The sequence below is a fragment of the Pongo pygmaeus genome, chromosome 3 (genome assembly GCF_028885625.2).
Source record: "Pongo pygmaeus isolate AG05252 chromosome 3, NHGRI_mPonPyg2-v2.0_pri, whole genome shotgun sequence".
Taxonomy (NCBI): domain Eukaryota; kingdom Metazoa; phylum Chordata; class Mammalia; order Primates; family Hominidae; genus Pongo; species Pongo pygmaeus.
Window position 1 is genome coordinate 6,301,216 of NC_072376.2, and position 24,199 is coordinate 6,325,414.

Below are 24,199 nucleotides of genomic sequence, written 5' to 3' on the forward strand. Positions count from 1 at the left end.
ACATCTTCCTCACCCGCTACACCATATGCTCCATGAGACTTTTTTTGGTCACTACCAGATTTGGCACCTGGGAGAAAGGAGGGGCTGTCTACCTTCTGTCGAAAGAACAAACGAATGTATTATTACCTGCGTGCCTGTCTCCCTTGCACACTCAAGGAAATGGGCCATGCCCTGGTGCGTGCAGAAAGCTCAGCTGAGGGGCTCATCCCACCTCCACAGCTCACCTGCAGTGTGAGCAAGTCACTTAACCCTGGGGCAGGGACGATGCATCCCGTGGCTCCTGGCAGCCTGATCCAGAGCCTCCAGGTTCTAACCTTTAAAATGGGGATATTTATGCCTATTCATAGGGTTGTTGTAAATATGAAACTAGGCTATGCCAAGTGACTGCCCGGGACCTGACCCAGGTCCACCCCACCTCAGGCTGTAAGGCTGCCTGTGGGACCTGTATTTATCAGGAAACCCCGCCATGCCCTGACGCTGTGCCAGGCGGAGGGCTGGGAACTGAGATAACAGGGGCTGCTGCTGCTGCAGGATGACCTCGTGTTGGAAGACAGGCACTGCCTGGGGGAGAGGCTGCTCTGGGGCTTTTGGGACTCCTGGGAGGACCCTGGAGGCCTTCCTGGAGGAGGAGGTGAAGAAGTTGGACTTTCAAGGCCAAGAAGGAAGAGGGAGGGGGTCAGAGGCTTAGAAGGCAGATCCCTCCTGCTAGTGAGGTGTAGAGGGGCTAGGGTGCAGCTCAGGGGCCTAGAACTGGGCTAAGGTGGGGTGGGGTGGCCTGACCTTTGGCCTGGGGCCTGCAGCACTCTTTCCTTCCCTCTGCTCTCCTTCTTCTGCTCCCTGGAGAGCCTCTCCTTAGCCATCCCCGCTCCTCTCCCTTCCTGGGAGGGGAGGGGAGGGGAGGAGAGAGGGGAGTGGGGGAATTAACCTGTGTCCGTGTGGCTGTCTGCTTCCACTTTGTTCACACTGGCATCACGGGGTTCTGTGCTCATTTAGGGTGAGGCAGCTGGGACCCCAAGAGGGCCAGCGGCCCCTCGTGCCTTAGGATCACCCTGGGAGCATGCTTTCTCCTCCCTCCTTGGATGGGCTTCTCTAGCCCTGGGACGTCCAGCCTCCTCCTCTCGGCGTGGCAGATTGCTTTTCCGCCTTGGTCTGTTGCACGTGGAAGGTCGGAGGGCGTGGCTGTGAAGCTCCCGTTCCTCCTCATGGCATTGATTGCTGTCCCCTTCGCACCCGGTGGGGGGGCGGGGGTGGGCAGCGACCCCGGCTCCCAGCAGGGCGGGTCGGGGGAAGGGCAGGACGCAAAAGGGCTCAAACCAGAATCGCAATCTGGAGCTGAGCCCCGCCTTGGCCGCTTACTCCGCCTGAGTCCCTTTTCCTCTCCGTGCCTCAGTTTCTCCTTAGTAAAATGGGCATCGCCGTCAGGCAGGCGGCCCTCGCGCGGTGACGGCTGGCAGAGGCGGCTGCCGCGGGACCGGTGGGTGGGGCAGAAAGGGACGCTTCGGTCCGTGGCGACAGCCCCGGCGCCCGCACCCACACCGCGCCCCGCGCCCGCACCCCGCGCCTCTTACCCGGTGCCCGGCCCCGCGCCCCGGGATCCGCGCCCTGCCATCCGCGCCTCGCGATCGTCGCCCCGCGCCCACCCTCGGCGCCCGCAGCCGCACCCCGCGCCCCGCACCCGCGCTCCGGGCGGAGCCTTCTGGGCGCGCCTCCCCGCCCGCCCGCCCGCGCAGGGAGCCGAGCCCGGAGGAGGCGGAGGAGGAGCGGCCGCCGCGCCCGGCCCCCCGCAGCCGCCCGGAGGACGCCCGTCGCGGTCGCAGCCTGCGGAGCCGCCCATGGCCCAGCAGCCGGGTTAGCCTCGCCGCGCGCCCCCGCCCCCCGCCCCCCGCCCCGGGCCCGCGCTCACGCGCCCTTGCTGTTTTGCCAGCTGACCGCGCCCCCGCCGCGCCCGCCGCGCCCGCCGCCGACCAGGGCTCCTGGTGCCTGTGCCAGCTCAATGGGGCCGCCGACCTCGAAGTTTCCGAAGGTAAGCGCGGGCTGCAGGGCGCCCGGCCCCGCCGCTCCGGAGCCGCCCCGCGCCCACCCTGCCTCACCCCCAGCCCCGCAGGACCTCACCCTGCCCAGGGACGCGGCCCTCGGGTGCGGGACTCCCGCGACTGGAGGAGAGGGCGCGTCTTCGCGGGCCAGAAGCGGGACTCAGAGAGCCCGGGCACCGACCCCGGGGCGGTCCTGGGGCAGGGCTGGCTCTGCTAGGGTCCGAAGTGCCGGGGTCGCTCCGGAGCCCGTGCTCTCGGGGTCTTGAGGGAACCCGACAGAACCGCTTGGAACCCTGCCTCCAGCGCTTGCTCGCCGCGCGAGCCCGGGCAGATCGCTCCACCGGTGTCAGCCACAGCGTCTCGGCCGAGAACCGGCGCGCTCGAGCACCCCCTCGCTGCCCGGCTGAAGGTGCGGGCGCGGGGTCCGGCTCTGAGTCTGGGGTAAGACCCAATGCGGCGGAGTTCAGTCCCGGCCGCGGGTACCATCCAGCAGTGTCTACGCGCTCCTCCCGCTGCCCGCGCCGGTGGGTGCTGAGTCAGGCCCGGCTGCTGCTCTGGTTTGGAGAAGCCTTTTTTTTTTTTTTTTTTTGCTGGCAGGGACAGTCCATGACAGTGGCGCGCCCAGAGCCCGAAGAGCGTTGGTGGGATGGACAGCTGCTCTCGCACCCTGGGAAGTGACCCGGGTTGGCTTTTATGCGGAGGGTCCCAGGGACAGGGACCACACACTCTGTGGCCCGAGACGCTGCCCCGCCTGGATTGAATCCTAGCTTCACCCTGACCGGCCGGGTGGCCTTCAGCAAGTGGCTTACTCTCTCAGGGCCTCAGTTTCTCTTCTGTGAAATGGGGATGACGTTGCTCAGCGGGCAAGGTTGTGGCAGAGATAAAAGAAGAGGCCTATGGGGGGTACTGGTGAGGGCCCAGGAATCTGTTTTTGCTTTCTTCCCTCCTCCCTTCAGGGGCCCAGTGAGGTGGGTGATGGAAGGTACAGAGGGCTGGTGGACCCGGGCAGGGTGCTGGCCTCTGTCACTTTATATAACAAACACACTGTTCCAAGAGCTTTCAAATATCCACTCCCCCGACCCCGTTGAATCCTCGCCACATTATCCCCATTATAGGATAAGGAAACTGAGGTGCAGAGAAGTTAAGTAACTTGCCCGAGGCCACACAGCTGCCAGTGGCAGAGCTCCAGAGGCTGTGCTTCTCCAGGGCGAGTCCTCCTTGGCCTGTGCTCACATTGTCACAGGAAGACATCACAGGGACACTGTCAGCAAAATGGAAGGGACGGGCTGTGGCAGGGAGTGGGGCCCGTTGCCCACAGGTGAGCTCCTCTGTCTGCTCTCAGTGCCCCACAATCTGCTGCAGCTGCCTTCTCAGTCTCATTGTCCCCCACGCTCTGACCACGCCCTGGTCGCCTGCTCATGCTCAGCTCCCTCCAGGCCCCTGAATGTGTCTGTTTCCCACCTCCCTGCTGTGGAGCGAGTGTTTCTGTCCACCTGGGATGCCTTCTCTGTCCCAGGTGTCCTCACCTCTGGGAATACCCTCACCCCTTGAGGGTAGGGACTTATCTGGTCATGTCTGCAGGACACTGACTGTGCTCGGCAAATCGCAGCTTCTCAGTATGGAATTGTTGACTGTCGATTAGTGAGTGCATGAGTGAGTGAATGCCACATGGCCTTTCTCTTCTTTTCAGAAAAGGGGTAGGCAGGCTCGATGTAGAACCTTCTCCAGCTCTCTTAGGACTCCCTAGAGCCTGCTTGCTGCTGGCAATGGGTCACGGAAGATCTTTGGGCTGGGAGTCAGTCCCTGGGTTCTAAACGCCAGTGTGTGTATGTGTCCATGTATGTATCCGTGGGTGTGTCTGTGTATCTATGTGTGTATCTGTGTGTGTATCCAAGTGTGTCTGTGTATGTCTGTGTATCTCTATGTCTGTATAGGTGTGTCTGTGTGTGTGTTTGTGTCTCTCTCCGCGTGTGTAGCCATTAAGCTCTTTTTGGAATAAGAAAATTGCAGAATGAATGCACGATCACATGCATCTTGGAAAAACATGAAACAATATGGAAATAGTTGGAGTAAAAGGTGCAAGTCCTCCCCTCCCCCTCCCCCTACCTCCTTCCCACCTAGGACCAGCTACATAATTTGTGGGGCTCAGTGCAAAATGAAAATGCAGGGCCCTGTGTTCAAAAAGTAGGGGAAAGTGTGGTTAAAAGTACTCACTTTCTTCTGTACTCTCTCTCCACCTGTCATGGTGGTTTTATTTCCTGTGTAACATCGTGTTCCTCTGGGCATGGGGATGCTTGCAGGGTGAGTGCAGACTCTTGCAAGACACCTGTCTTCTGGCCAGGGACAGGGAAGTTGAGTGTTGAGTCAGGCATTTCCCCTTCCCACGGGTCCACAGGCTGATGCCCCAACCCATGGCAGACAGGTAGCCCACAGGGCATTGCAGCCTTGGGGTCGAGACACAGTTGGTACCTGATGTTCCTGCTGAACTGCCCACCGAACACACAGTGGCACTGCCAGCCCAGGGAAGGGTGGTCACCGCCATGATCCACCCCAGGATGCACTGGGGTGTGTACACTCCTAGACTCCAGACTCCTGCCAGGGGAGGAGGGCAGCAGTGACACTGAGACCGGGCACAAAGAGGAGGAAGGGTGGGGTCCAGGGTGCCAGAGGCCAGGGGAGCAGGCAGCTGAGAACCCGGGTTTGGGAGGTGGCAGGAGGCAGAAGCACATGCTCCATGCCCACAGCACAGGCTCTGCTGTTCCATCAGACATCGCTTAGGAAACACACATTCAAAGATACAGCTATCAGGAATTGTATGACTCTGCAGAGCCTTAAACCCCAAGCACGAGCCCCTTCCAAGCATGAGGCCTGTGTGGCTTCCTGGATCACATACTTGTGAAGCGGGTCCAGCTCCAACCCCATGGCTGTGGATAGGCACAGAGCTCCAGTAACAGCAGCCAACACTGAGACGTGCTTTGTAGGATCCAGGGGCGCTTCCAGTGCTTCCTAGATATGAGCTGCTTTCCTTCCGACCACAACCTGGTGAAATAGGTGCTCTTGGCTCCGTTTTACTGAGGCACAGAGAGATTAAGTGATTTGCCTGAGGTCCCACAGCTATTAGTGGCGGGGAGCCTTTCAGTCTTCCCAGTCCTCCCCCAAGGCTTGTCCTCGGTCACTCTACCTGACCACCTCTCAACAAGGGCCTGGAGCTCACTGCTGCTGTCAGAAAAAAAGCAAATCTTATTTTTTTTCATTTGCCGGTATGGAAACGCCCCTGGCTTGGAGTTGCTTCCAGAAAAACATAGAAGTTCCAGCCCTTAGTCTGGTAGCCAAGAGCCTGGGTGGGCTGGGCCTGGGGGGCTGTGCACTGTCCCCTGCTTGCCCTTCTCCAGGAGTGTTCCCATGAGGCTTTGGGTCTTGCATGGGGCTGCTCCCTGCCCTGGGGCACCCCTGCCCCTGCCCCTGCCCTGAGGCACCCTTGCCCCTGCCTCGCCTGGCTAATGCCTGCATAGCCTTCAAGGGCCCCAGGATGCCTCTTCCTTGGTGGGCTTCCCCTGTGGTTCCCCCAACACCTTAAGGGACATGTCAATTTCAACGTGGAATCCCCAGCGTTTGAGTTGCCCCTTGGGGTCACACACCACATGTTTGAGGAGTGAATGGATGAAATGGCCTGAAATCTGGTTAGCACATGGAACGCAGTTCAGGAAGGGAGCTGTCTTAGTCCGTTGGGGCTGCCGTAACAAAACACCATATCGCCTGGGCAGCTTATGAATAACATAGGTTTATTTCTCACCATTCTGGAGGCTGGAAGTCCGAGATCAAGGCGTGGCAGATTCAGTGTCTGGTGAGGGCCTGCGTTCTGATTCATGGATGGTGCCTTCTTGTAGTACCCTCACAGGGTGGAAGGGGCAAATGGGCTCCCTTGAGTCCATTTTAAAAGGGCACTAATTTCCTCCTAATTGTTTCCCCAGGGCCTGGCTCCTCATATCTCACATTGGGGGTTAGGATTTCAACATAGGAATTCAGGGGGACACAGGCATCCAGTCCACAGCAGGGGGGATTTCCAAGGAAGTTATGCATGGGGCAAGAATGGGGCTAAGGTGTTGGGAGTGTAGTTGGCACAGTGGTCACAGATGCTGCATGTTGCAAATTTGCAGCCCTGGGTGAAGTTTAATCTCTTTGCCTCTATTCTGTGTGTATGTCTGTGTGTGTGTGTGCTGTGTATTTTTTCAGAACTGCCATTTATTGGGCACTTCTGTGAGCCTGGCACTGCACTAGCACTATGCCCTATACCCTCTATCTCACTTATCGTCGTGTCAACCTGTGAGGGTGTGGATGCGCCCACTGCCCCTATTTTACAGAGGAGCACACTGAGGTGCAAGCGATGTGCTCCAGGCTGCTTAGCAGCGAGTGGTGGATCTGAACCTAGTTCTTCCTGCCTTGGCTGGACCGCGAGCTGCTCTCCCAGTGTCTAAATTTAGGTTCCGTTTTGTGATTCCTTCTCAGGAAACTGCTATTGTCAGGGCTGCCTGCTCATCAGAGCCCCTGTCTCAGCGCAGTGTTCCCCTGGCATTGCAGAGCCACAGAGCTGGGAGCCACTGTTGCTCTCTTTCCTGTGCACTCCTGGCTGGAGGCTTGCGTCCCATCAGAGCCGCAGGGCTGGATGGTGAATTCCCAGGATGGGCACCTGTGAGGGTGCAAGGTCAGAAAAAAAGATGACACTGGGCTTTGGGGGCTGTGATGGAGACTCACTGGGTGGGGCATCTTTAGATGGGAGGCCAGGCAGGGAGACACTGTGGAAATTCTTCTTTCCTGGATCTGGAGTGGACCGGTTGCCCAGGTCTTCATTCCAAGCTTGGCCTGGTGCAGGGCTCCATGTTGAGTGGGGTGTGGCTTCATCATGGGGACACTGTTGCACTCTTTGCTGGCACTCTTGCTGAGAGGATGGTGTCCATCAGAGCCTCTTCCACTGTGTGTTTCCTGTCTGCCAAAGAATCTTTCTGCAGCAAGAATCTGAAATCCAACCTAGTTTGACCCAAGCACAGAGTTGATCGGGCTGAGTATTGGGAAGCTCAGGGGATGCCCTGATATTTTAGGAGGCTGAGCACAGGTGGCCTTCTCCTTGTTAGGAGGCAGGCAAAGGTGGCAGGTAAAGGCTCACACACCTGCAGGTCCCAGGAGGAGAGAAGAGGGCTCTCTGTAAGCCCTGAGAAAGGCTTCTCCTTGACCTTGCATGGGTGGCCTTCCCACTGCTGGCACAATTTCCCTGTCCCCATGGATGGGCTCTCCCAAGCAAGGGGATGGGGCCCCTTAAGTGACAGCCCCACCAGCACCCCAGGTCACAGATGGCAGCTGAGAGTGGTGTTAATCTTCGTAGCTGGCATTTATGGAGATCTTGCTGCATGCTTGGCACAGGCAGGGCCTGTTAGGTGTATCAGGCGCTCACTCGGTGATGGGATGCGATCATCACAGACACTTTGCAGGTGATGCTGTGACATGTGGTGAGGTTGGGAGAAGTCACTGCCCCAAGTCTCACCGCCAGGGGCTGTCCTGCTGGGTTTGGGCACCTTTAAGAGGATGGGTGCTGAGGCTGCTCAGAAGCACCTGGCTGCCTCCTTCGTCCTGCCTTCCTGTCTACAGGAGAGGAGGAGAGGTCTGGGGTGGGACTGGGGAGGGTTTGCCTGGAGTCACACAGCAGGTGAGAGCAGAACCAGGGCCTGTGGGATGCACCTCACTCCAGGCCAGCGTCCATTGTGCCCGCCCCGTGTCATCTGGGTCTCCAGTGCCCAGGTGAGGAATATTCTGCAGTAGCCCACCCTCAGATCTGCCTCCTCTCGTTCTTCATCTCTACTACCCCAGGTCAAGCCATTGTCTCCTCTTCTGGACTACTTGAGGGCCTCCCAATCCAGACTCCCCTTTCAACTCCCTAAAATAACCATGTTAACCTCTGCTGTGCCCATCTCCCACTCCTGGTGCTAACCCAGCACTCACTCTAACTCATCCTTCAGGTCGCAGCTTCCATGTCCTCTCTCCAGAGACCTTCCTTGCCTCCCAACTAAATATTTCCCACCCAGGGAGTCTCCATCACAGTACTCCGGGTCCAACGTCATCATCTTTCTTTTTCTTTTCTTTTCTTTTTTTTTTTCTTTTTGCTGACCTTGCACCCAGCATCTCCTGACTATAAGATCTGTAAGAACTCATCTGTGTTCTCAGAGCCTGGCTTATAGTTCCTGTTGTTGTAGATGTTGTTGTACTAATGCATCAGGTATGTTTGGATAACACCAATGGGTGGTTCAAATATTCTTCCCAGATTCTAATGTCAGTGCTGCAGGACCGAAATAAAGTGAATTTAAAGGGACTATTTCACTCTTTCTCAGGAAAGGAACCTATTAGCGAGTACAGTGTAGTTAACAATGACCTCCTTGAAGGCTGGTGCCTTGAATCCTCCTCCGTATCTTCTAAGGAGGCTTGTACCCCTTGTTCCTTTCCAGCCCCAACTTCTCTCTGCCCTGGTCTGTGCCTGGAACCTGATCCTGTCAAATTTACCACCTGGATCTCTGCTGGGGAGTCTTTGGGTGGGTTTCGCCCACAGGAGGCATTGCCAGGAGCTGGGAGGGCAGGTGGAGAGAGAGGTAGGGGTGCCGCCTCCTTCCCCCCTCCCTCCTTTGGAGGAGGGTGCAGTGGCTGCATCCTTCTGTGATAATAACCAACTCAGGGGCACCCGGAAAGATGCTTGCAGATTCTCCCAGGAGGCAAAACTTCAGGGGGAGAATCTGGTTGCTCACGTCGCTGGGGAGGAACCACAGCCTGGAGTAGGGATCTACACTAGTGCATGGGTTGGCAAGCTGGGCAGGGCTTTGGAAAGAACAAGGTTGGAGGATGATGACAAGGTGTCCTGGGGAAGAGGTGTGTGGATGGACCTCTCAAATGACTGCAGAGCATGAGGTATTTGTGCCCTGTAGTAGTCAGGGTTCTTCAGAGAAACGGGGGCAACAGGATCACTGCATGTGTGCGCACAAACATGCACACGGAATTGGCTCACGCAGTTATGGAGCTGAGAAGTCCCCTGAGCTCCATCTGGAAGCTGGAGAACTAGTTGTTCTAGTCTGAAGGTTTGAGAACCAGGAAGGCTGATGTTGCGATGGTGTGAGTGCCAATCCCAGGGCAGGAGAAGCTGATGTCCGAGCTCCAGCAGTCAGGCAGAGAGAGTGAATTCTCTCTTCTCCTGCCTTTTTGTTCCATTCAGGCCCTGAACAAACTGGGGGAGGCCCATCCACACTGGGGATTACTTAGTCTACTGATTCAAATGCTCATCTCTATTGGAAACACCCTCACAGACACACCTGGAAATGATGTTTAGCATGATATCTGGGCATCCTGTGGCCCCGTCAAGTTGACACATGAAATGAACCCCTACATGCCCCATGCGGATGCTCCCCAGAGGCATCCTTCACGCAGGAGGCTCTCGGTCACAGGATAGACATGCTAGCCTGCCTGTGGGTGCTGGGCAGACTCCAGCCAACCCAGGTCTCGCTCTTGGGCTCACACACAAAATATGGCAGAGATGGGGAAACACACAGGCAGAAAATATGGCCTTCAACTCTCCAGGGCTGAGCTGGCCACTGCTATAGCTGAGGTCCCAGTCTCCAACATCAGGGGACAACAGTGACTTTGGGTGTGGCAGCATTACCCGAGGAGACCAGCAAGCACCCGGGGGCAGGTTGGTTCCCTTGTTCTCAGGGGGGCGGATGCATAAGCCAGATACAGAATCGCCTTCCCACCCGCTTCTGTCAGCAGTGTCATTGTGGAATTCCTGATTCACAGTCACCGTCGCCCACAAGCATCACATCATTCAAAGGATTCCTGCGGTGGTGCAGAGCTGCGGCAAAGGGCCCTCGCCCGTGGGGTTCACTCTCATCACCCAGAAGCAGGGAGAGGGGCCTGCGGCTGCAGGCCTGGCTACCACACCAGCCTCCAGACAGCACGCAGCAGGTGGGGCCTTGTCCTGTATGCCTTAGATCAGCGGCTGACTGTTTTGTGACTGTCACCTGCACAGCCACAAGCACAGGTTTGAGGGCCAGTGGATGGAGTTAGGAGGAACCCTTCACTGGCTTATAATCACTAGGGTGTCAAATAATTTATCATCCAAAGTAGGGTACCTTAGAGAATGAAAGGGTGTGTTATGAATGATTGCACAGGGCAGCCCCAGACATGGCCACTGTGTTAGTGTGTTGGGGCTGTCCAGTGGTCTGAATGTTCCCATCTCTCCAGTATTCCTGTGCTGAAATCTAACCACCAACAGAGTATTGAGGGTGGGGCTTTGGGAGGTGATTAGGTCAAGAGGTCAAGAGGGTGGAGCCCTTATAAAAGAGGCCCGAGGCAGACTTCTACCATGTGAGGACGCAGTGAGAAGGCACCGTCCTTGAAGCACAGAGCCCTTGTCAGACACCGAATCGAAACTGCTGGCACCTTGATCTTGGACTTCTCAGCCTCCAGAATTGTGAGCAACCAATTTCTTTCTTTCTTTTCTTTTTCTTTCTTCCTTCCTTTCTTTCTTTCTTTCCTCTTTTCCTTTTTCTTTTTCTTTCTCTTTTTTTTTTGAGATGGTGTCTCACTCTGTCACCCAGGCTGGAGTGCAGTGGCATGATCTTGGCTCACTGCAATCTCTGCTTCCTGGGTTCAAGCGATTCTCATGCCTTAGCTTCCTTAGTAGCTGGGATTACAGGTGTGCACCACCAGGCTGGCTGATTTTTGTACTTTTAGTAAAGACAGGGTTTCACCATGCTGGCCAGGCTGGTCTTGAACTCCTGACCTCAAGTACTCTGCCTGCCTTGGCCTCCTAAAGTGGTGGGATTGCAGGTGTGAGCCACTGCATCCGGCCAATGAGCAATCAATTTCTGTTATTCATAAACTACTTAGTCTAAGGTATCTTGTTGTAGTTTACAGACTAAAGCTGCCTTAACAAAGCACTACACACAGAGTGGCTTGAAGAAGGGAAATTGATTGTCTCATGGTTCTGGCAGCCAGAAGTCTGGGATCAAGATGACAGCTGGGTCGGTTTCTATGGAGGAATTAGAGGGGGAATCTGTCCTGTACCCCTCTCCCAGCTTCTTGTGATTTGCTGTCCATCTTTGGCATTCTTTGGCTTGTAGATGGTGTCACCATGGTGTCTGCCTTTCTCCGTGTGCCTGTCTGTCTCTGTGTCCAAATTTCCCCTTTGATGAGGGCACCTGTCATTTTGGATTAGGGGTCAACCCTACTCCAGCATGGCCTCATTTTAACTAATGACATCTGCAGTGACCTATTTCCAAATAAGGTCACATGCTGAGGTACTGGAGGTTTGGACTTCAATATGAATTTTTTTGGGGGGAGGGCACACAATTCAACCCATAGCGGTCACCCCCTGATAACCCCTTGAACTAATTTTGCTTGTAGTTCATTAGGCGTGGTGTGTTTGGGGGTCCTGGTGCCCCAAGAAGGAAGGCTTCCATCAGGGGGCAGGGCCACAGTCCGTGAAAGTGGACACTGGGACTGAGGCCATTTGGGGCTCCTGCTGCTGCTGGGTGGCATGGTAGAGAAGGGGGCACTGGGATGAGGGGCGACTGCTCCTAGTTACCAAGGATAAATGAGGTCACTTCTTGGTGGTATCTGGGTCCCAGAGGATCCACGGGGATGCTTCTTAGCACTGACATCTGATAAAAAAGGTCTGCTTAGCATGGCAGCCCCGAACATAGAATGGGAGCATAACAGACCCAGATCACGGGTGGAAGCTTGGGTCGTTCCCCCAGGTGGAGAACCAGGTGCTCTGGCACAGGCAAGGTGCCTATCAGTGGGCGGAGGAAGAAGGACTCACTGCTGATTGGCCCTTTTTCCCCCGCCCTCATCTCTCCTGGCCACCTTGAATGAAGGCTACCTGTGGTGGATGGTGTGGTACTGTAAGCTCCAGGCAGGCATCTGAAGTGGCGTCTCCCTCAATGATACAGTTGCTGGTGGGACCCTGTGCCTCACTGTGTTGGGCTGAGTGTTTCTTCCCGGATAGGGGGACGAGGATGTTTGCTGAGTGGCCACAGTGGACTGTGCTGGATTTCTTCACTTGACCCGTAGATCTATTTTTCACCTCTCTCTGTCCAGTGTGGTGCCCTGGAGGCTGCATCACCTGTGGTCCCTGCCCTAAGGCTCCTGTGGAGTTTGGCCAGTGGGAGGCACCAGTCGGAGCTTGCAGGGCAGGAGGGAGAGGGGGAACACTCCCCGTTCTTCTCCCTGCTGTGGCGCTGCAATCCCAGGGTCGGCTGTGCTCTCCATAGTCACAGCTTGTGCCAGTGGATCCTGTCTCATGGTCCCAGTTCTCCTCTCCTGCACCTTTCAGCCCAGGGGGTAACAGCCTCCTGTCCTTGCCCCTAGTCCCTGGGTGCCCCAAATGCTTCCTTGGTCACTTCCTGTAGGTCACCTCTTTGTTTACTTCTCTTCTGTTGAACTATCTGGGGTGAATTCTGCCTCCAGTGAGACCCCAACATCTATGGAGGCCATTGGAACTGGGGCATGTGTGTGGCCATTCATCCTGAAACTGGCTCTTGCCTCTGCTACTCACATGACATCAGGCAATGGCCCCACCTTCCTGAGCCTTATTGTCAAATTAGGACAATAAAGTCCACTTTTGCAGGATGTTTGTGAGTGTAATGGAAAGAATAATGCCCCCCAAAGATGTCCACGTTCTAATCCCCAGACCTGTGAATGTGTTACCTTACACGGCAAAAGGGAGTTTGCAGATGAGATTAAGTTAAGGCTCTTGAGTTGGGGAGGTTGACCTGGATTATCTGGGTAGGCCCAATGTCATCACAGGGGTCCTTGTAAGAGGGAGGTAGGAGGGTCAGAATCAGAGAAGGAGATGGGATGACACAAGCAGAGGAGAGAAAGAGGAAGAGAGGGAGAAGAGAAGAGAGGGAGGAAGAAAGAGGAGAGAAACAGGAAGAGAGGGAGAGAGATTTGAAGATGCTGCGCTGATGGTTTTGAAGATGGAGGGAGGGGGCCACGAGCCAAGGAATGTGGGCACCTCCAGAAGCTGGAAGGTCAAGGAAACGGATCCTCCCCTGGAGCCTCCAGCAGGAACCAGCCCTTCCCACACCTTGACTTTAGCCCAGTGAGGCTGATTTCAGACTTCTGACCTCCAGAACAGTCAGAGAATAAGCTTCTGTTTTTCTAAGCCACTATGGTTGTGGAAATGTGTTACAGCAGCCATAGGAAACTTACACAATGAGAACAAATTAAAAAATTGCAGGCAGACTGCCTGCATTTCAGAGCAGGTGCCATGGTAATGATCACTGCATTTGGGAACAGTGGGCTCAGGTCTCCCCTTGTGGGAAAAGTGGATCTGTAGGCTCAAATGTGTAGCACAGACAGCCCATGCTGTCTTTGCTGGTCCTTTGCTGCCACTTATCTCATCTTCACTCACATCTTTTCCTTCCACTTCCAAAGTCTCTCCACTTTCTCTCCAGTCATCTGTGGCTGCCTAACAAATGATCCCATGATATGCCAGCTGAGAACGGCCATTTCATTGTGTTTCATGGTTTTGAGAGCCAGGAGCTGAGGAAGGGCTCAGCTGGGTGAGTCCTCTGCTGCATGTTGCCTACACTGAGGTTGCTTGTTGGTGTTCAGCTGGAGGATGGACTGGGCTGGGTGGTCCACAGTGGCTTCCTTGTCATTTATTGTGCCTTGGTGGGGACAGCAGGGGCTGAGCTCAGCTAGGACTGTCACCTGAGCCCTGACATGTGGCTTGTCCAGCATGGCAGCCCAGGGTGGTGGGACTCCTTTCATGGTGCTCAAGGCTCCTGGTGCAATGTCCAGGGAACAAGACAGCAGTTATGTGGCCTTTGATGCCCAGCTTTTGATGTCCCAGAGCTTCATTTCTGCTAGACTCTTGGTTGAATGGGTCACAGGCCCACCAGACTCAAGAGGAGGAGGCATAGACCTCATCTCTTGATGGGGGGACTTGTGGCCATACCACAACACTTTACCTCTAGTTTTATTTTCTCCTTTTCCAGCTGGGAGTTTCAGTTACGTTTCTCCCACTGGACTCCTATTGGCTTTGTTCTCCATGCCACGTGTTTGTTCATTCATTCTACAAACATCACCTGAGCACCCACTGCAGGCTGTGGTCTGTGCTGGAAACCCAGAGAGCACATTAGGAGCATGTGACATACATGAGCACTCGTGATATGCCAGGGGCTTTCTAGTTGCCTTCTGAGGCCAAGTAGCCTCCAATCCCCCTGGAAGGCAGGTACATTTCTTATCCCCAGCTTACACATGTGGATACTGCAGCACAAAAGGGGAAGAGGCTCACCTGTGGCTGCTGAGCTAACCTGTGGGAGAGTGGGCTTTGAGCTTGGGCAACCTAACTGGAGAGGCTTGTGCATAACCACCAGGCTCCATGGCCGTGGAGGCGAGGAAGGTATGGCAATTGACCTTCAGGAGGACTCTCTTGCTAGAGAGAGACCAAAACAAAAGTGTTGCTCTAGCTGGGCACTGTGGCTCATGCCTGTAATCCCAGCACTTTGGGATGCTGAGGTGGGAGGATCACTTGAGGTGAGTAATAAGATCAGCCTGGGCAACAGTGAGCCCTTATCTCTACAAAATATTAAAGAAAATTAGCTGGGCATGGTGGCATGCACCTGTAGTCCCAGCTACTTTGGAGGCTAAGGCAGAAGTATCCATTGAGCTCAGGAATTTGAGGCTGTGGTGAGCTGTGATCGTGCCAGATGTGGAGCTGTACTCCAGCCTGGGGAACAAACAAGCAAGGCTCCATCTCTAAATAAAACAGAGTGTCCCCCTAAGATGCTCTGCAAAATATTGTAGACTGGTTGCCCTGGAGCCTCATGCAGGGAGTGAGGAGGGGCCAGGTCTGTCTCTGCTTCCCAGAGTAGAAGATATTAAGCTAGAAGGATGAGGGGAAAGCATTCCCGGCAGAGGAAACAGCACGTGCTTCGGGTTGGCGTTGTAGGAGCGCATGGCTTGTTAGTGAAGGGTGAAGTTCTGTGCAGCTGGGCGTAGCCTTCCCGGGAGGAAGCAGTGGGAGCTGAGGCTGCAGAGGGTAGTGGGGGTGTCTTGGCAAGGGTCTCATGTGCTGGCCTGAGGGCACTGAGGGGAGGGGGCGGACCTGGTAACTGGGCTGGGGGTTGATTGTGTCTATGCTTTGGGATGTGCCGGCTGGTGGCTGTGAGGAGGGGAGCAGGAAGCTTGAAGGTGGAGAAGGTGGGTTGTCATCCATCTCATTCCACCAGTGGGGGACGGGGAGGCTCAGAGAGGCTGAGTGACTCACCCAAGGTCACGCAGGCAGTGAGCATGGAGGTGAGACTGGGGCCCAGGCCCGTGGGATGAGCCATTGGCTGTCCCCCCACCCCGCTGTGACCTCAGCTGCACCTCGTGCTGCGGTGACAAGGTGACAGGTTAAAAATAAAGCACTGTGGTGCTGCCAGACCTTTATTGGCACAGGGTGAGGGCTGGTTATGTCACTTTAAAGAAATACTTCTCTGCAAGCGTCAGTTGAGCATGTTTCTCCCCAGACATTCACCTGGGAACTGAGTCTCGAGAAATAACGCTAGTTACAGCTGCTGTCCCATAAAGACTGTCAGGGCAGGCTCAATAGTGGCCACCACTGAATAAGTGCCTACTGTCTGCCTATGTGGGAAAGTAGCTCATACCTTAAAGCTCATCCGTGGGCTCCAGCTACTGCCCATGCTGCAGGCGCCTCCCGTTATCCTCCCTAGGGATGAGGAGGGGTTACGTGAGGTCACACAGCCAGCAGGTGTCATCAGAGCCCACTGCTCTCAGGGCTGCAAACCTGTGGCCACTTTACAGGAGCAGGAAGGAGCTGGTGTTATCAGTCTGGCTCTGCAGGTGGAGAAGTGGAGGGTCTTGCCCAGGAAGGCACAGGTGAGGGGCATTTCACTCCTGAGAGCTTCACCTGTGACTGCCTGGGACTCGCTTCCCTGTATCTTTCTCATTATTCAGGTCCCAGCTGAAAAGTCACCTCCTCTGGGAGGCCTCCCCTGACCACCCTCCATCTGGAGTTGTCTGTCACTGGATCCAGGTGCAAAGCCCTGGAATGAAATGAGCCTGGCGTGTTCTGTGGCAGCAAGGAGGCTGGTGTGGCCAGAGCAGAGACTGGGAAGGGTGGGGGTGGAGGTGGAAAAACGACGTGGTCCAATTTCCATTTTTACAGTGTCAGTCTGCCTGCTGTATGGGGCATGGACTTTGTGGGGGGCAAAGTGAGAACCAGGGGATGACTTTGGAGGCTACTGCAGTGTGGGAGTGAGCAATGATGGTGGCTTAGACCAGTGGCTTAGCTCCAGAGGTCTGGACAGGATTAACCAATTTATTCAACACATATTTACCAGGCACCTTGCACGTGGCAGGAACTGAGCCAATGGGGAATCTGTCAGTGAAGGGAGAAACACACAAACATACAAGAGCATATTGGGGTGACAGTACTGCTAAGAGGGAAGGCGGGGAGAGGGCTGCCAAGGGCCAGGCACTATTCATTTAGGGAGGCGGGCAGAAAGAGGTGCGAGGCTCAGATCCCCCTTCAAGAAAGACTTTGCTGTCCAGCCTCAGGGCAGGCAGTTGCTTGACTGTCTCTGGATTTTGGCATCTTCAGGATCTGCCTCTGCCACTGAACCAAGGCCATTCTTTCTAGCAGCTCTCAGCCAATGACTGCCCTCTGGAGGGGTTTCTAGGGCCTGCCCATTTCTGCACACCCCAGGACTCTGGCAGGCAGCCTTTGCCCTGGAGCTTGCTGTCTGTTGGCTGAGAGGGTCAGTTACACTTGCATGGCTGTCGGGAAGCTCTACCTGCCCACACTGGCTCTTCTACCTTTTACCTTTAACAAGTGCGATCTCCCAATAAACCTCTTCACTCCTAACTGACTCAGCATCCAAATACAGGGCTGTTTTCAGGAGTTGCTGCGCTGTCTTTGCATCCACAGATGTCATGCACGAGGGTTCCAGGTGCTCTGCACCTCATCAGCCCTTGTGTCTGTGCTTTCGGATGTGTTGGCTGGTGGTTGTGAGGATGGGAGCAGGAAGCTTGGAGGTGGAGAAGGTGGGTTGTCATCCATCTCATTCCACTAGTGGGGGATGGGGAGGCTCAGAGAGGCTGAGTGTTAGCCATCCTAACAGGTGTGGTTGTGCCCCATTGTGACTTCTTCTTCTTCTTCTTCTTCTTTTTTTTTTTTAAGACAGAGTCTCGCTCTGTTGCCTAAGCTGGAGTGCAGTGTCATGATCTTGGCTCACTGCAACCTCTGCCTCCCGGGTTCAAGCAGTTCTCCTGCCTCACCCTCTGGAGTAGCTGGGATTATAGGTGCCCACCACCACGCCTGGTTAATTTTTGTACTTTTAATAGAGACGGGGTTTCGCCACGTTGGCCAGGCTGGTCTCGAACTCCTGACCTCAAGTTATCTGCCTACCTTGGCCTCTCAAAGTGCTGGGATTACAGGTGTGAGCTACCGTGCCCGGCCCCATTATGATTTTAATTTGTAATTCCCCCATGGTTAAAAATGTTGAGCATCTTTTTATGTGCTTATTTGAGACTTTTAAAAGTCTCATGGTTTTAGGCTTCACATGTAGGTGTGTGATCTGTTTTGAACCAATTTTTCTCTGAGGTGAGAGGCCTGTGTCCCGTTGTGTTTTTGCATATGGATGCCCAGTTGTTTCAGCACCCCTAGTTGAAAGATCACCCTTTGCACATGCCCCAGGCCCATTGCAGATGCTGAGTCCTTTATCCTGTAGGAGGTCCTGCCTTCTGGGTGTACCTATGCCTTCCCTGTGGTGTCCCTGGGCACTTCCCTCCCGCCCCTCTATTTTCATAATCAGAAATCCGCAGAGCTTTTATTAGATTGAGCCTCAGGCCTGTTTTTCTTGGCAGGAATGCTTGGTTATTGGTGAGGTGGGCTTCCCAGTGCATCCTGCCAGAAGGCGCCCAGTGTCCAGTTTTCCCACGGGTGCTGGAGCACAGGGGGACCAGTGGGGTTGGGGGTGAGAATCTGCTATTTCCTTGGTTAGCTTCCTTATCATCCCTTCTTATGGTTTCACCGAGACACTCAGGAAAGTTAGATTAGGGACTCTACTAGATGATTCCAAGGAGCTATTGTTGCTTTGTTAGGTGCGATAATGGCATTTTGGTTATGTAAGGAAGTGCCCATATTTTTAGAGATGCATGCTGAAGTGTAAGGGCGTGATTTTACTTTAAAATCTCCAGTGGAGAAAAAATAGGCAAGAGAAAAAAAGGGAGAGATGAAGCAAGTGTGGCAAAATCTTGATAGTCGTCGAATCTGAGTGACTGCATGTTTTGAAGATGAGTAAATGTTTTAATAGGCCGGGGTCTGGGTTGCACAAGTTTCCCCCAAATGCTCCCCCAACCCCAGGTTATCAGGTGAATGTGAGCCGCTGGGAGCATTTAGTGGCTGCCTGCTACCTGTACTTTGGGGCCATTAGCTGTTGCTCTTCGCATTTCTCTTTCCTCCCCTCTTTCCTTTTCTGCCCTCTTCCATCTTTTGTCTCCACCCTTTTCCAAAAATTCCGGGCTGACCCTCGGCAGAGCCCCCGCTTCACGGCCTGCCCTTCCTCATAAAGACCACCAGAGGGCGCCATGATTTAAGTCTGTCGCTGTTCTTGGTGCTGAAATTCTGAAAGCGGGTGGAGCACAAGATGGGCCCGGGAGCTCCAGAGGGCTTCAGCCCTGTTTTCTGTTCCTTTGAAAACAAACACACCTTTGGGTCTAAGAAATATACGGTTTTATATTTCCAAGATGTGGTCCCCAACCTTTGCATCCCTGAGGCTGGAAAGAGAAGGGACGGCTGAGATGCTTAGTGAAGGGTGCAGGCCTGGGAAGGCTTTGTCAGAATCTACCACTCACCAGATGTGTGGCCCTGGGCTAGTCACTGCACATCCCTGAGCCTTGATTTTTCTCATCTGTTAAATGGGAATGATAACCACGGCTCCTTTAAGAAGTTATTGTGAGGATTAATGAGAAGCTGCAGATTTTAGTAATCTCAAGATACTATTATCCCTATTGCTATGACCACTACTAATACTTTTTTTAAAGCACATGCTGTGTGTCAAGGGCCCCTCCAGTGCACTCCCTCCCAGGTGTGAGGTCAGGAGATGCAACGTCCAGCTCAACCCTGCCTTGCCTGTGATCACCGGTTTGACTCTGGCTGTACTGCAGCCACCCTTGAAACCTTTTGCCTTCCTCTTATGGAAGATCCTGACCATAAACCTGACCTTGCAGGGTTCCCATGGATATGTCTCCAAAGCTCTGAATACAGTGGCCAGTGCACCATTGATGCTAAGTCAGCGATAGCTGCTATTATCATTCTCAGGGCACATCTCGTTTAGCCACGTGTTGATTCTGTGCTTTGTGGGTCCCAATAATTCCATCTCTTCATGCTTCTCTGGAAACTGGCCCCCGCAACCCCCCACCCCCCACCCAGGGAACTGTGGTGCTGGGGCATTGCCTTCCATAGCTTTCTACCTCTATTCCCACAACCCTTTGTAGCTAAATCAACAGTCGATGTTGGTCAGCGAAATACTGATTTTGCTACAATATCTTGCTTGAATCCATGTGATGGCCCTAAGAGAGAAGCAAACGTTGCCTTACTGTGTTTACCTTACAGCTGAAGAAACTGAGGCCCTGAAGAACGAAACTGCCCACCCGAGGTGCCCCAGGTAACAAGAGTCAGGCAGGGAATTGGGGATTCTTAGAAGAGGGTTGCTCAGAGATTCTATAGGAGAAACTGATATCAGAGAGGTGCAGCCGCTGGCTCAGAATTGCTGAGTGCATTTATGTCTGAGCTGGGATGGGAACCAAGTCCCCTGACCTTGGCCCAGAGCCTCTTCCTTGGTGTCTAGTTCTCTGCCTTGAGCCTCATGGGTATCATGGAAAAGAGACTTATGTAAAAGAAACATGCCTGGCTTTATTACACTTGAGACTTAAGACAGTAATTTTTGGTGATTAGTCTTCTGGCATGCCTGGCCCCTCATGGCCTGCACCTTTTAGGCATTTGATTTTGTGCTCACTTGTGACTCTAAAGCACCTTGTTAGTGGAGGTAAATTAACTTATTGATTTTGAGCTCCACTGCTACTATGATAAATTATAACACGATTTGAGTCATTTTGTTGTTTACCTAGGCAGTTGTTGAAATACTGGTGCATTGTTAGAACTTCTGAAATGAATTTTTAACAAATCCCTAAAAACTATGTGAGCTTTTCCAAAATGTCTGGAGGAGGCAATAGGCCTGACTTTTTCAGATCTATGTTCTTTGATTAATAACGTATCTCCTGGTGCTGGTATGGTGAGGGTGAGCCCGGGAGAGCCCCAGGCTGTGGGGCCCCCTTTGAGAATGAGCCTGGCATTAGGCAGCAGGCACTGGAAAAAGCCGTCATCCTTCCTGACACTGCATTTACACTCTTGGGGATTTATCCTGAGGAAACTGTCAAAAAAAATTTAAGAAATCTCGTTCTGCCTAAATTCACTGCAGAATTATTTGACAGTAGGAACAACACAAAATAAACCTGGAATCAACCTCAATGTGCAGTGACAGGGACATTGTTTTCCAATTGTAGCATTGGTTTGCTTCTGGGAGTTTGTGTTAATTTGCTTCTTTGGGGCATCCACACTTGCAGAGCACAGGGAGAAGGGAGTTAGCTGGCCGGCGGTTTTTATTTCAAGGGAAAGACTCTTGCTTACGCTTCCTCCTTTTCTGCCCGAGCAAAGGGGGACACTTTGTGCAAAAAATCACATACTATTTAAGAATGCTTTTGGAGCCGGGTGTGCTGGTTCATTCTTGTAATCCCAGCACGTTGGGAGGCCGAGGCAGGAGGATCACTTGAGGCCAGGAGTTAGAGACCAGCCTGGGCAACATAGTGAGATCCCGTCTCTTAAAAAAAAATTAGCTGGGCATGGTGGCCCACACCTCTAATCCCAGCTACTCGGGAGGCTGAGTTGGGAGGATCACTTGAGCCAAGGAGTTTGGGGCTGCAGTGAGCCATGATCATGCCACTGCACTCCAACCTGGGCAACAACAGAGCAAGACCCTGTCTCTAAAAATAAAAATAATAATGATAATAAACTAGGAAAGCGTTCAGCTACAAGTAGGAGGAAAATTGACTAGAGGGACTTCGGTAGCTGGAACTGAAAGATAGGGCTGCAAAAACATTTTCACCATAAAAGGCAAGGGGTCTGCCGTCCAGAGCTCATGGCTTGGCTGGGTGAGGCCAACAGGAACCAGGCTCCACTGTCTTCCTGCTCTGCCAAGCTCAGCCTTGGACCAGACCCTCTTTCTTTGAGTCTGGTTCTTGTCCTTCAGTAAACAAATGGGGCCAGGGTGAGGACGGTTGGGTCGGGGGACACTGGGCTTCTTTTTCCCCTCCTTGTGGGCAGTCCACTCTGGGGACTTGAGGGTCTTCCATGGAAGGCAGATCCTTGGATGAGTGAAGGCTGCTGTATTGACAGCTCTGCTCCGGGGCCGAAAGTCAGAGATGAGATTCCTCATGGGTGTTACGGAGAGCAGACCCATGTAAAAGAAACATGCTCGGCTTTACCACCCCCAGTACTGCTTGGGGCAGTATCTTAGGTGTGGGTTTCTTGCTCATGGTCACGAGGTGGCAACTGGATGTCCAGGCCTGGGATGTGAGGTCATAGGTAGCGGGACGGGCAGGGGAAGGGAACCTGTTTCCTGGCACTCCGCACTCACGCTTTATGTGACAAGCTGAGTGGCCCCTAGCTGCTTCGCCGTCTCCATGTCAACCGCTTGGTTAAGCATGGTTCTCAGGGGTCCCTTGGCCAGCTCTCCTGCTAGCAGCTGACATCAGGGGAGAGGCCTCTGATGCCTTTTCTGGCAGCCAGTGTGCATCAGGGCAGTGGTGCTGGACGCTGCTCCCACAAAGTAGCATCTGGGCTTCTGTTTGGGAGGGGCCTCTGAGCCTTGTGGCCAGCTCCGTGGCATCTCCTCAGTAGGAAAAAAACCTGTGTCCCCAGAGGAGGAATTTGGTCTTTGGGAAAAGACAGACTCATCTGCTGCCCAGGTTGGGGAGAAGATTGGAAGGAGGTGGAGCCTTCCCGGTTGGTTGAAAAGAGGAAGAGCAGAGGCCTCCCCATCTGAATTGCCCTCTGCAGTTTCAAAGCTGGTTCACTAGTGGTGTCTCCTGAGCTTCACCCCACTCCTGGGATGTGGGGGCCAGAGCTACAGCTCACTGTGGGGGCCACGGCGGGCCCAGATGCGAGGCTCTTGGGAACCATGAGAGGGCGTGAGCCTCTGCTCTCCACCTTCCCAGGACAGGTGTGAGAACCGCATCAGCTCCGCCCACACCCACTGAACATCCACTGTGTGCTTTCATTTTTTAGGGGATGCTTTCTAAGAAAGAAACCTGCCTTTGGCCAGGTTAAGAAGTCTTTGTGGTTCTTTTGTAGGTTAAGTAGAGAGACATCAGCAATGCTTCAGAGAGTTAAGCACCTGGCAGGGTGGTGGGCAAACCACCCTCACTAGACAAAACTCCAGAGCTCAAATCTACAAACAGTTTTCTAAAACAAATGTTTTAATAACCATAGCATCCTTTAACAGCATAGTGTGGTCTCAAGATCAATAGTCATCGGGATTATTGTGGATAAACTTCTCCATCTGAAGGAAAGCTTGATGCCTTCTCAGCAAACAGTTCTAGAGGGAAACTTATCTTTAGGACAAGATACAGAATACAATAGACTTTCAATGTCCACCACAGGGTCCAGGGTGTGTAAATATTCCCTTGCCTTCTCTGTAATAGTTTGGCAGAAAGTCCTGGCTGGCCCTGGCTTGGTCTCTCAGGGCAGCTCTGTGGTCTCATTTCTCTGTCACATCTGACCCTGGTTATGTTTTCACCAGCCAGGGCTAAAATAAAGAGTACAGAATGGTCATTTTCTGTTTCCTCCGCACAAAGACAACTTCCTGCTTTGGTCCACTCTCCAGGGTCCGTTAGATCTGCTGTGTTATTCATAATGTATGTAATCCATATGTCTAGCCTAAGCAAAATCACGAAATGAATATCTGTGCACCCACCATCCACACTAAGAGAGAGAATAGAACATTTTAGGATGTTAGAAGCCCCCAGTGGCCCTCCATTGGGCGTTCATCCACTCCACCATCTAAGGCAAGCTGGTCCAACCTGGAGTCTGAGGGCTGCATGTGACCCAGGACGGCTTTGAACGCAGCTCAACACAAATTTGTAAACTTTCTTAAAACATGAGTTTTTTTCTTTTTTCTTTCTTTCTTTTTTTTTTTAGCTCATCAGCCATCGTTAGTGTTAGTCTATTTTATGTGTGGCCCAAGACAATTATCATTATTGTTAGTGTATTTTATGTGTGGCTTGCAGAAGCTGAAAGATTGGACACCTCTGTTCTAAGGGAACTGTAACAGCGATTCTCTGGCTTTACCTTAGTTTTGGTGTTGCTACACAATGTATTGGTTAGTGTTGTCTGCATTTGCAATTTACATAAAATCACAGAGCAGGCCTTGCTTTCAGCCATCTAACACTGTGTTTGAAGATTTCTTTCTTCCTTTCCTTCCTTCCTTTCTTCCTTCCTTCCTTCCTTCTCTCTTTCTTAATTTCTTTCTTTCTTTCTTTCTTTTCCTTCCTTTCTTTCTTTCCTTCCTTCCTTCCTTCCTTCCTTCCTTCCTTCCTTCTCTTTCTTTTCTTCTTTCTTTTTTTGACACAGTGTTTCTCTCTGTCACCCAGGCTGGAGTGCAGTGGCTCACTGCCGCCTCAACCTCCTGGGCTCAGGTGATCTTCCCAACTCAGCCTCCTGAACAGCTGGGACTACTGGTGCACACCACCATGCCCAGCTAATTAAAAAATTTTTTTTAGTAGAGAAGGGGTCTCACTGTGTTGCCCAGGCTGGTCTCGAACTCCTGAGCTCAAGCAATCCTCCCGCCTCGGCCTCCCAAAGTGCTGGGATTACAGGTGTGAGCCACCGTGCCTGGCCTCTTTATGAAGGCTTCTCACATGATGCCATGTGCTGCTGAAGGTCGCTCATTTCCCTGCTCTGTGGCATTTCATTTTGTAAATATGTCACAGGTGTGTACCTGTTTCACTGCTGATGGGTGTTGGGTGGCTCCTTCTTTTTGGTATTTCAGGAATTTCTG

At 53.3% G+C, this 24,199-nt stretch overlaps 1 protein-coding gene across 2 annotated transcripts in view; it reads left to right on the forward strand.

Annotated features, from left to right (window-relative positions):
- The first annotated feature begins 1,753 nt into the window (after positions 1-1,753).
- The window catches only part of PPP2R2C (protein phosphatase 2 regulatory subunit Bgamma), a 247,451-nt gene continuing 225,005 nt past the window's right edge, over positions 1,754-24,199 (forward strand). The window contains exons 1-2 of one of the 2 annotated variants that reach the window (XM_054484751.1): positions 1,754-1,848; positions 1,925-2,023. In XM_054484751.1, coding sequence (XP_054340726.1) covers positions 1,833-1,848; positions 1,925-2,023 — 115 coding nt within the window. In that variant the 5' untranslated portion in view covers positions 1,754-1,832. Of the gene's footprint in view, positions 1,849-1,924; positions 2,024-24,199 lie in introns of those variants that run through there. The other variant, XM_054484755.1, reaches the window with a different exon arrangement.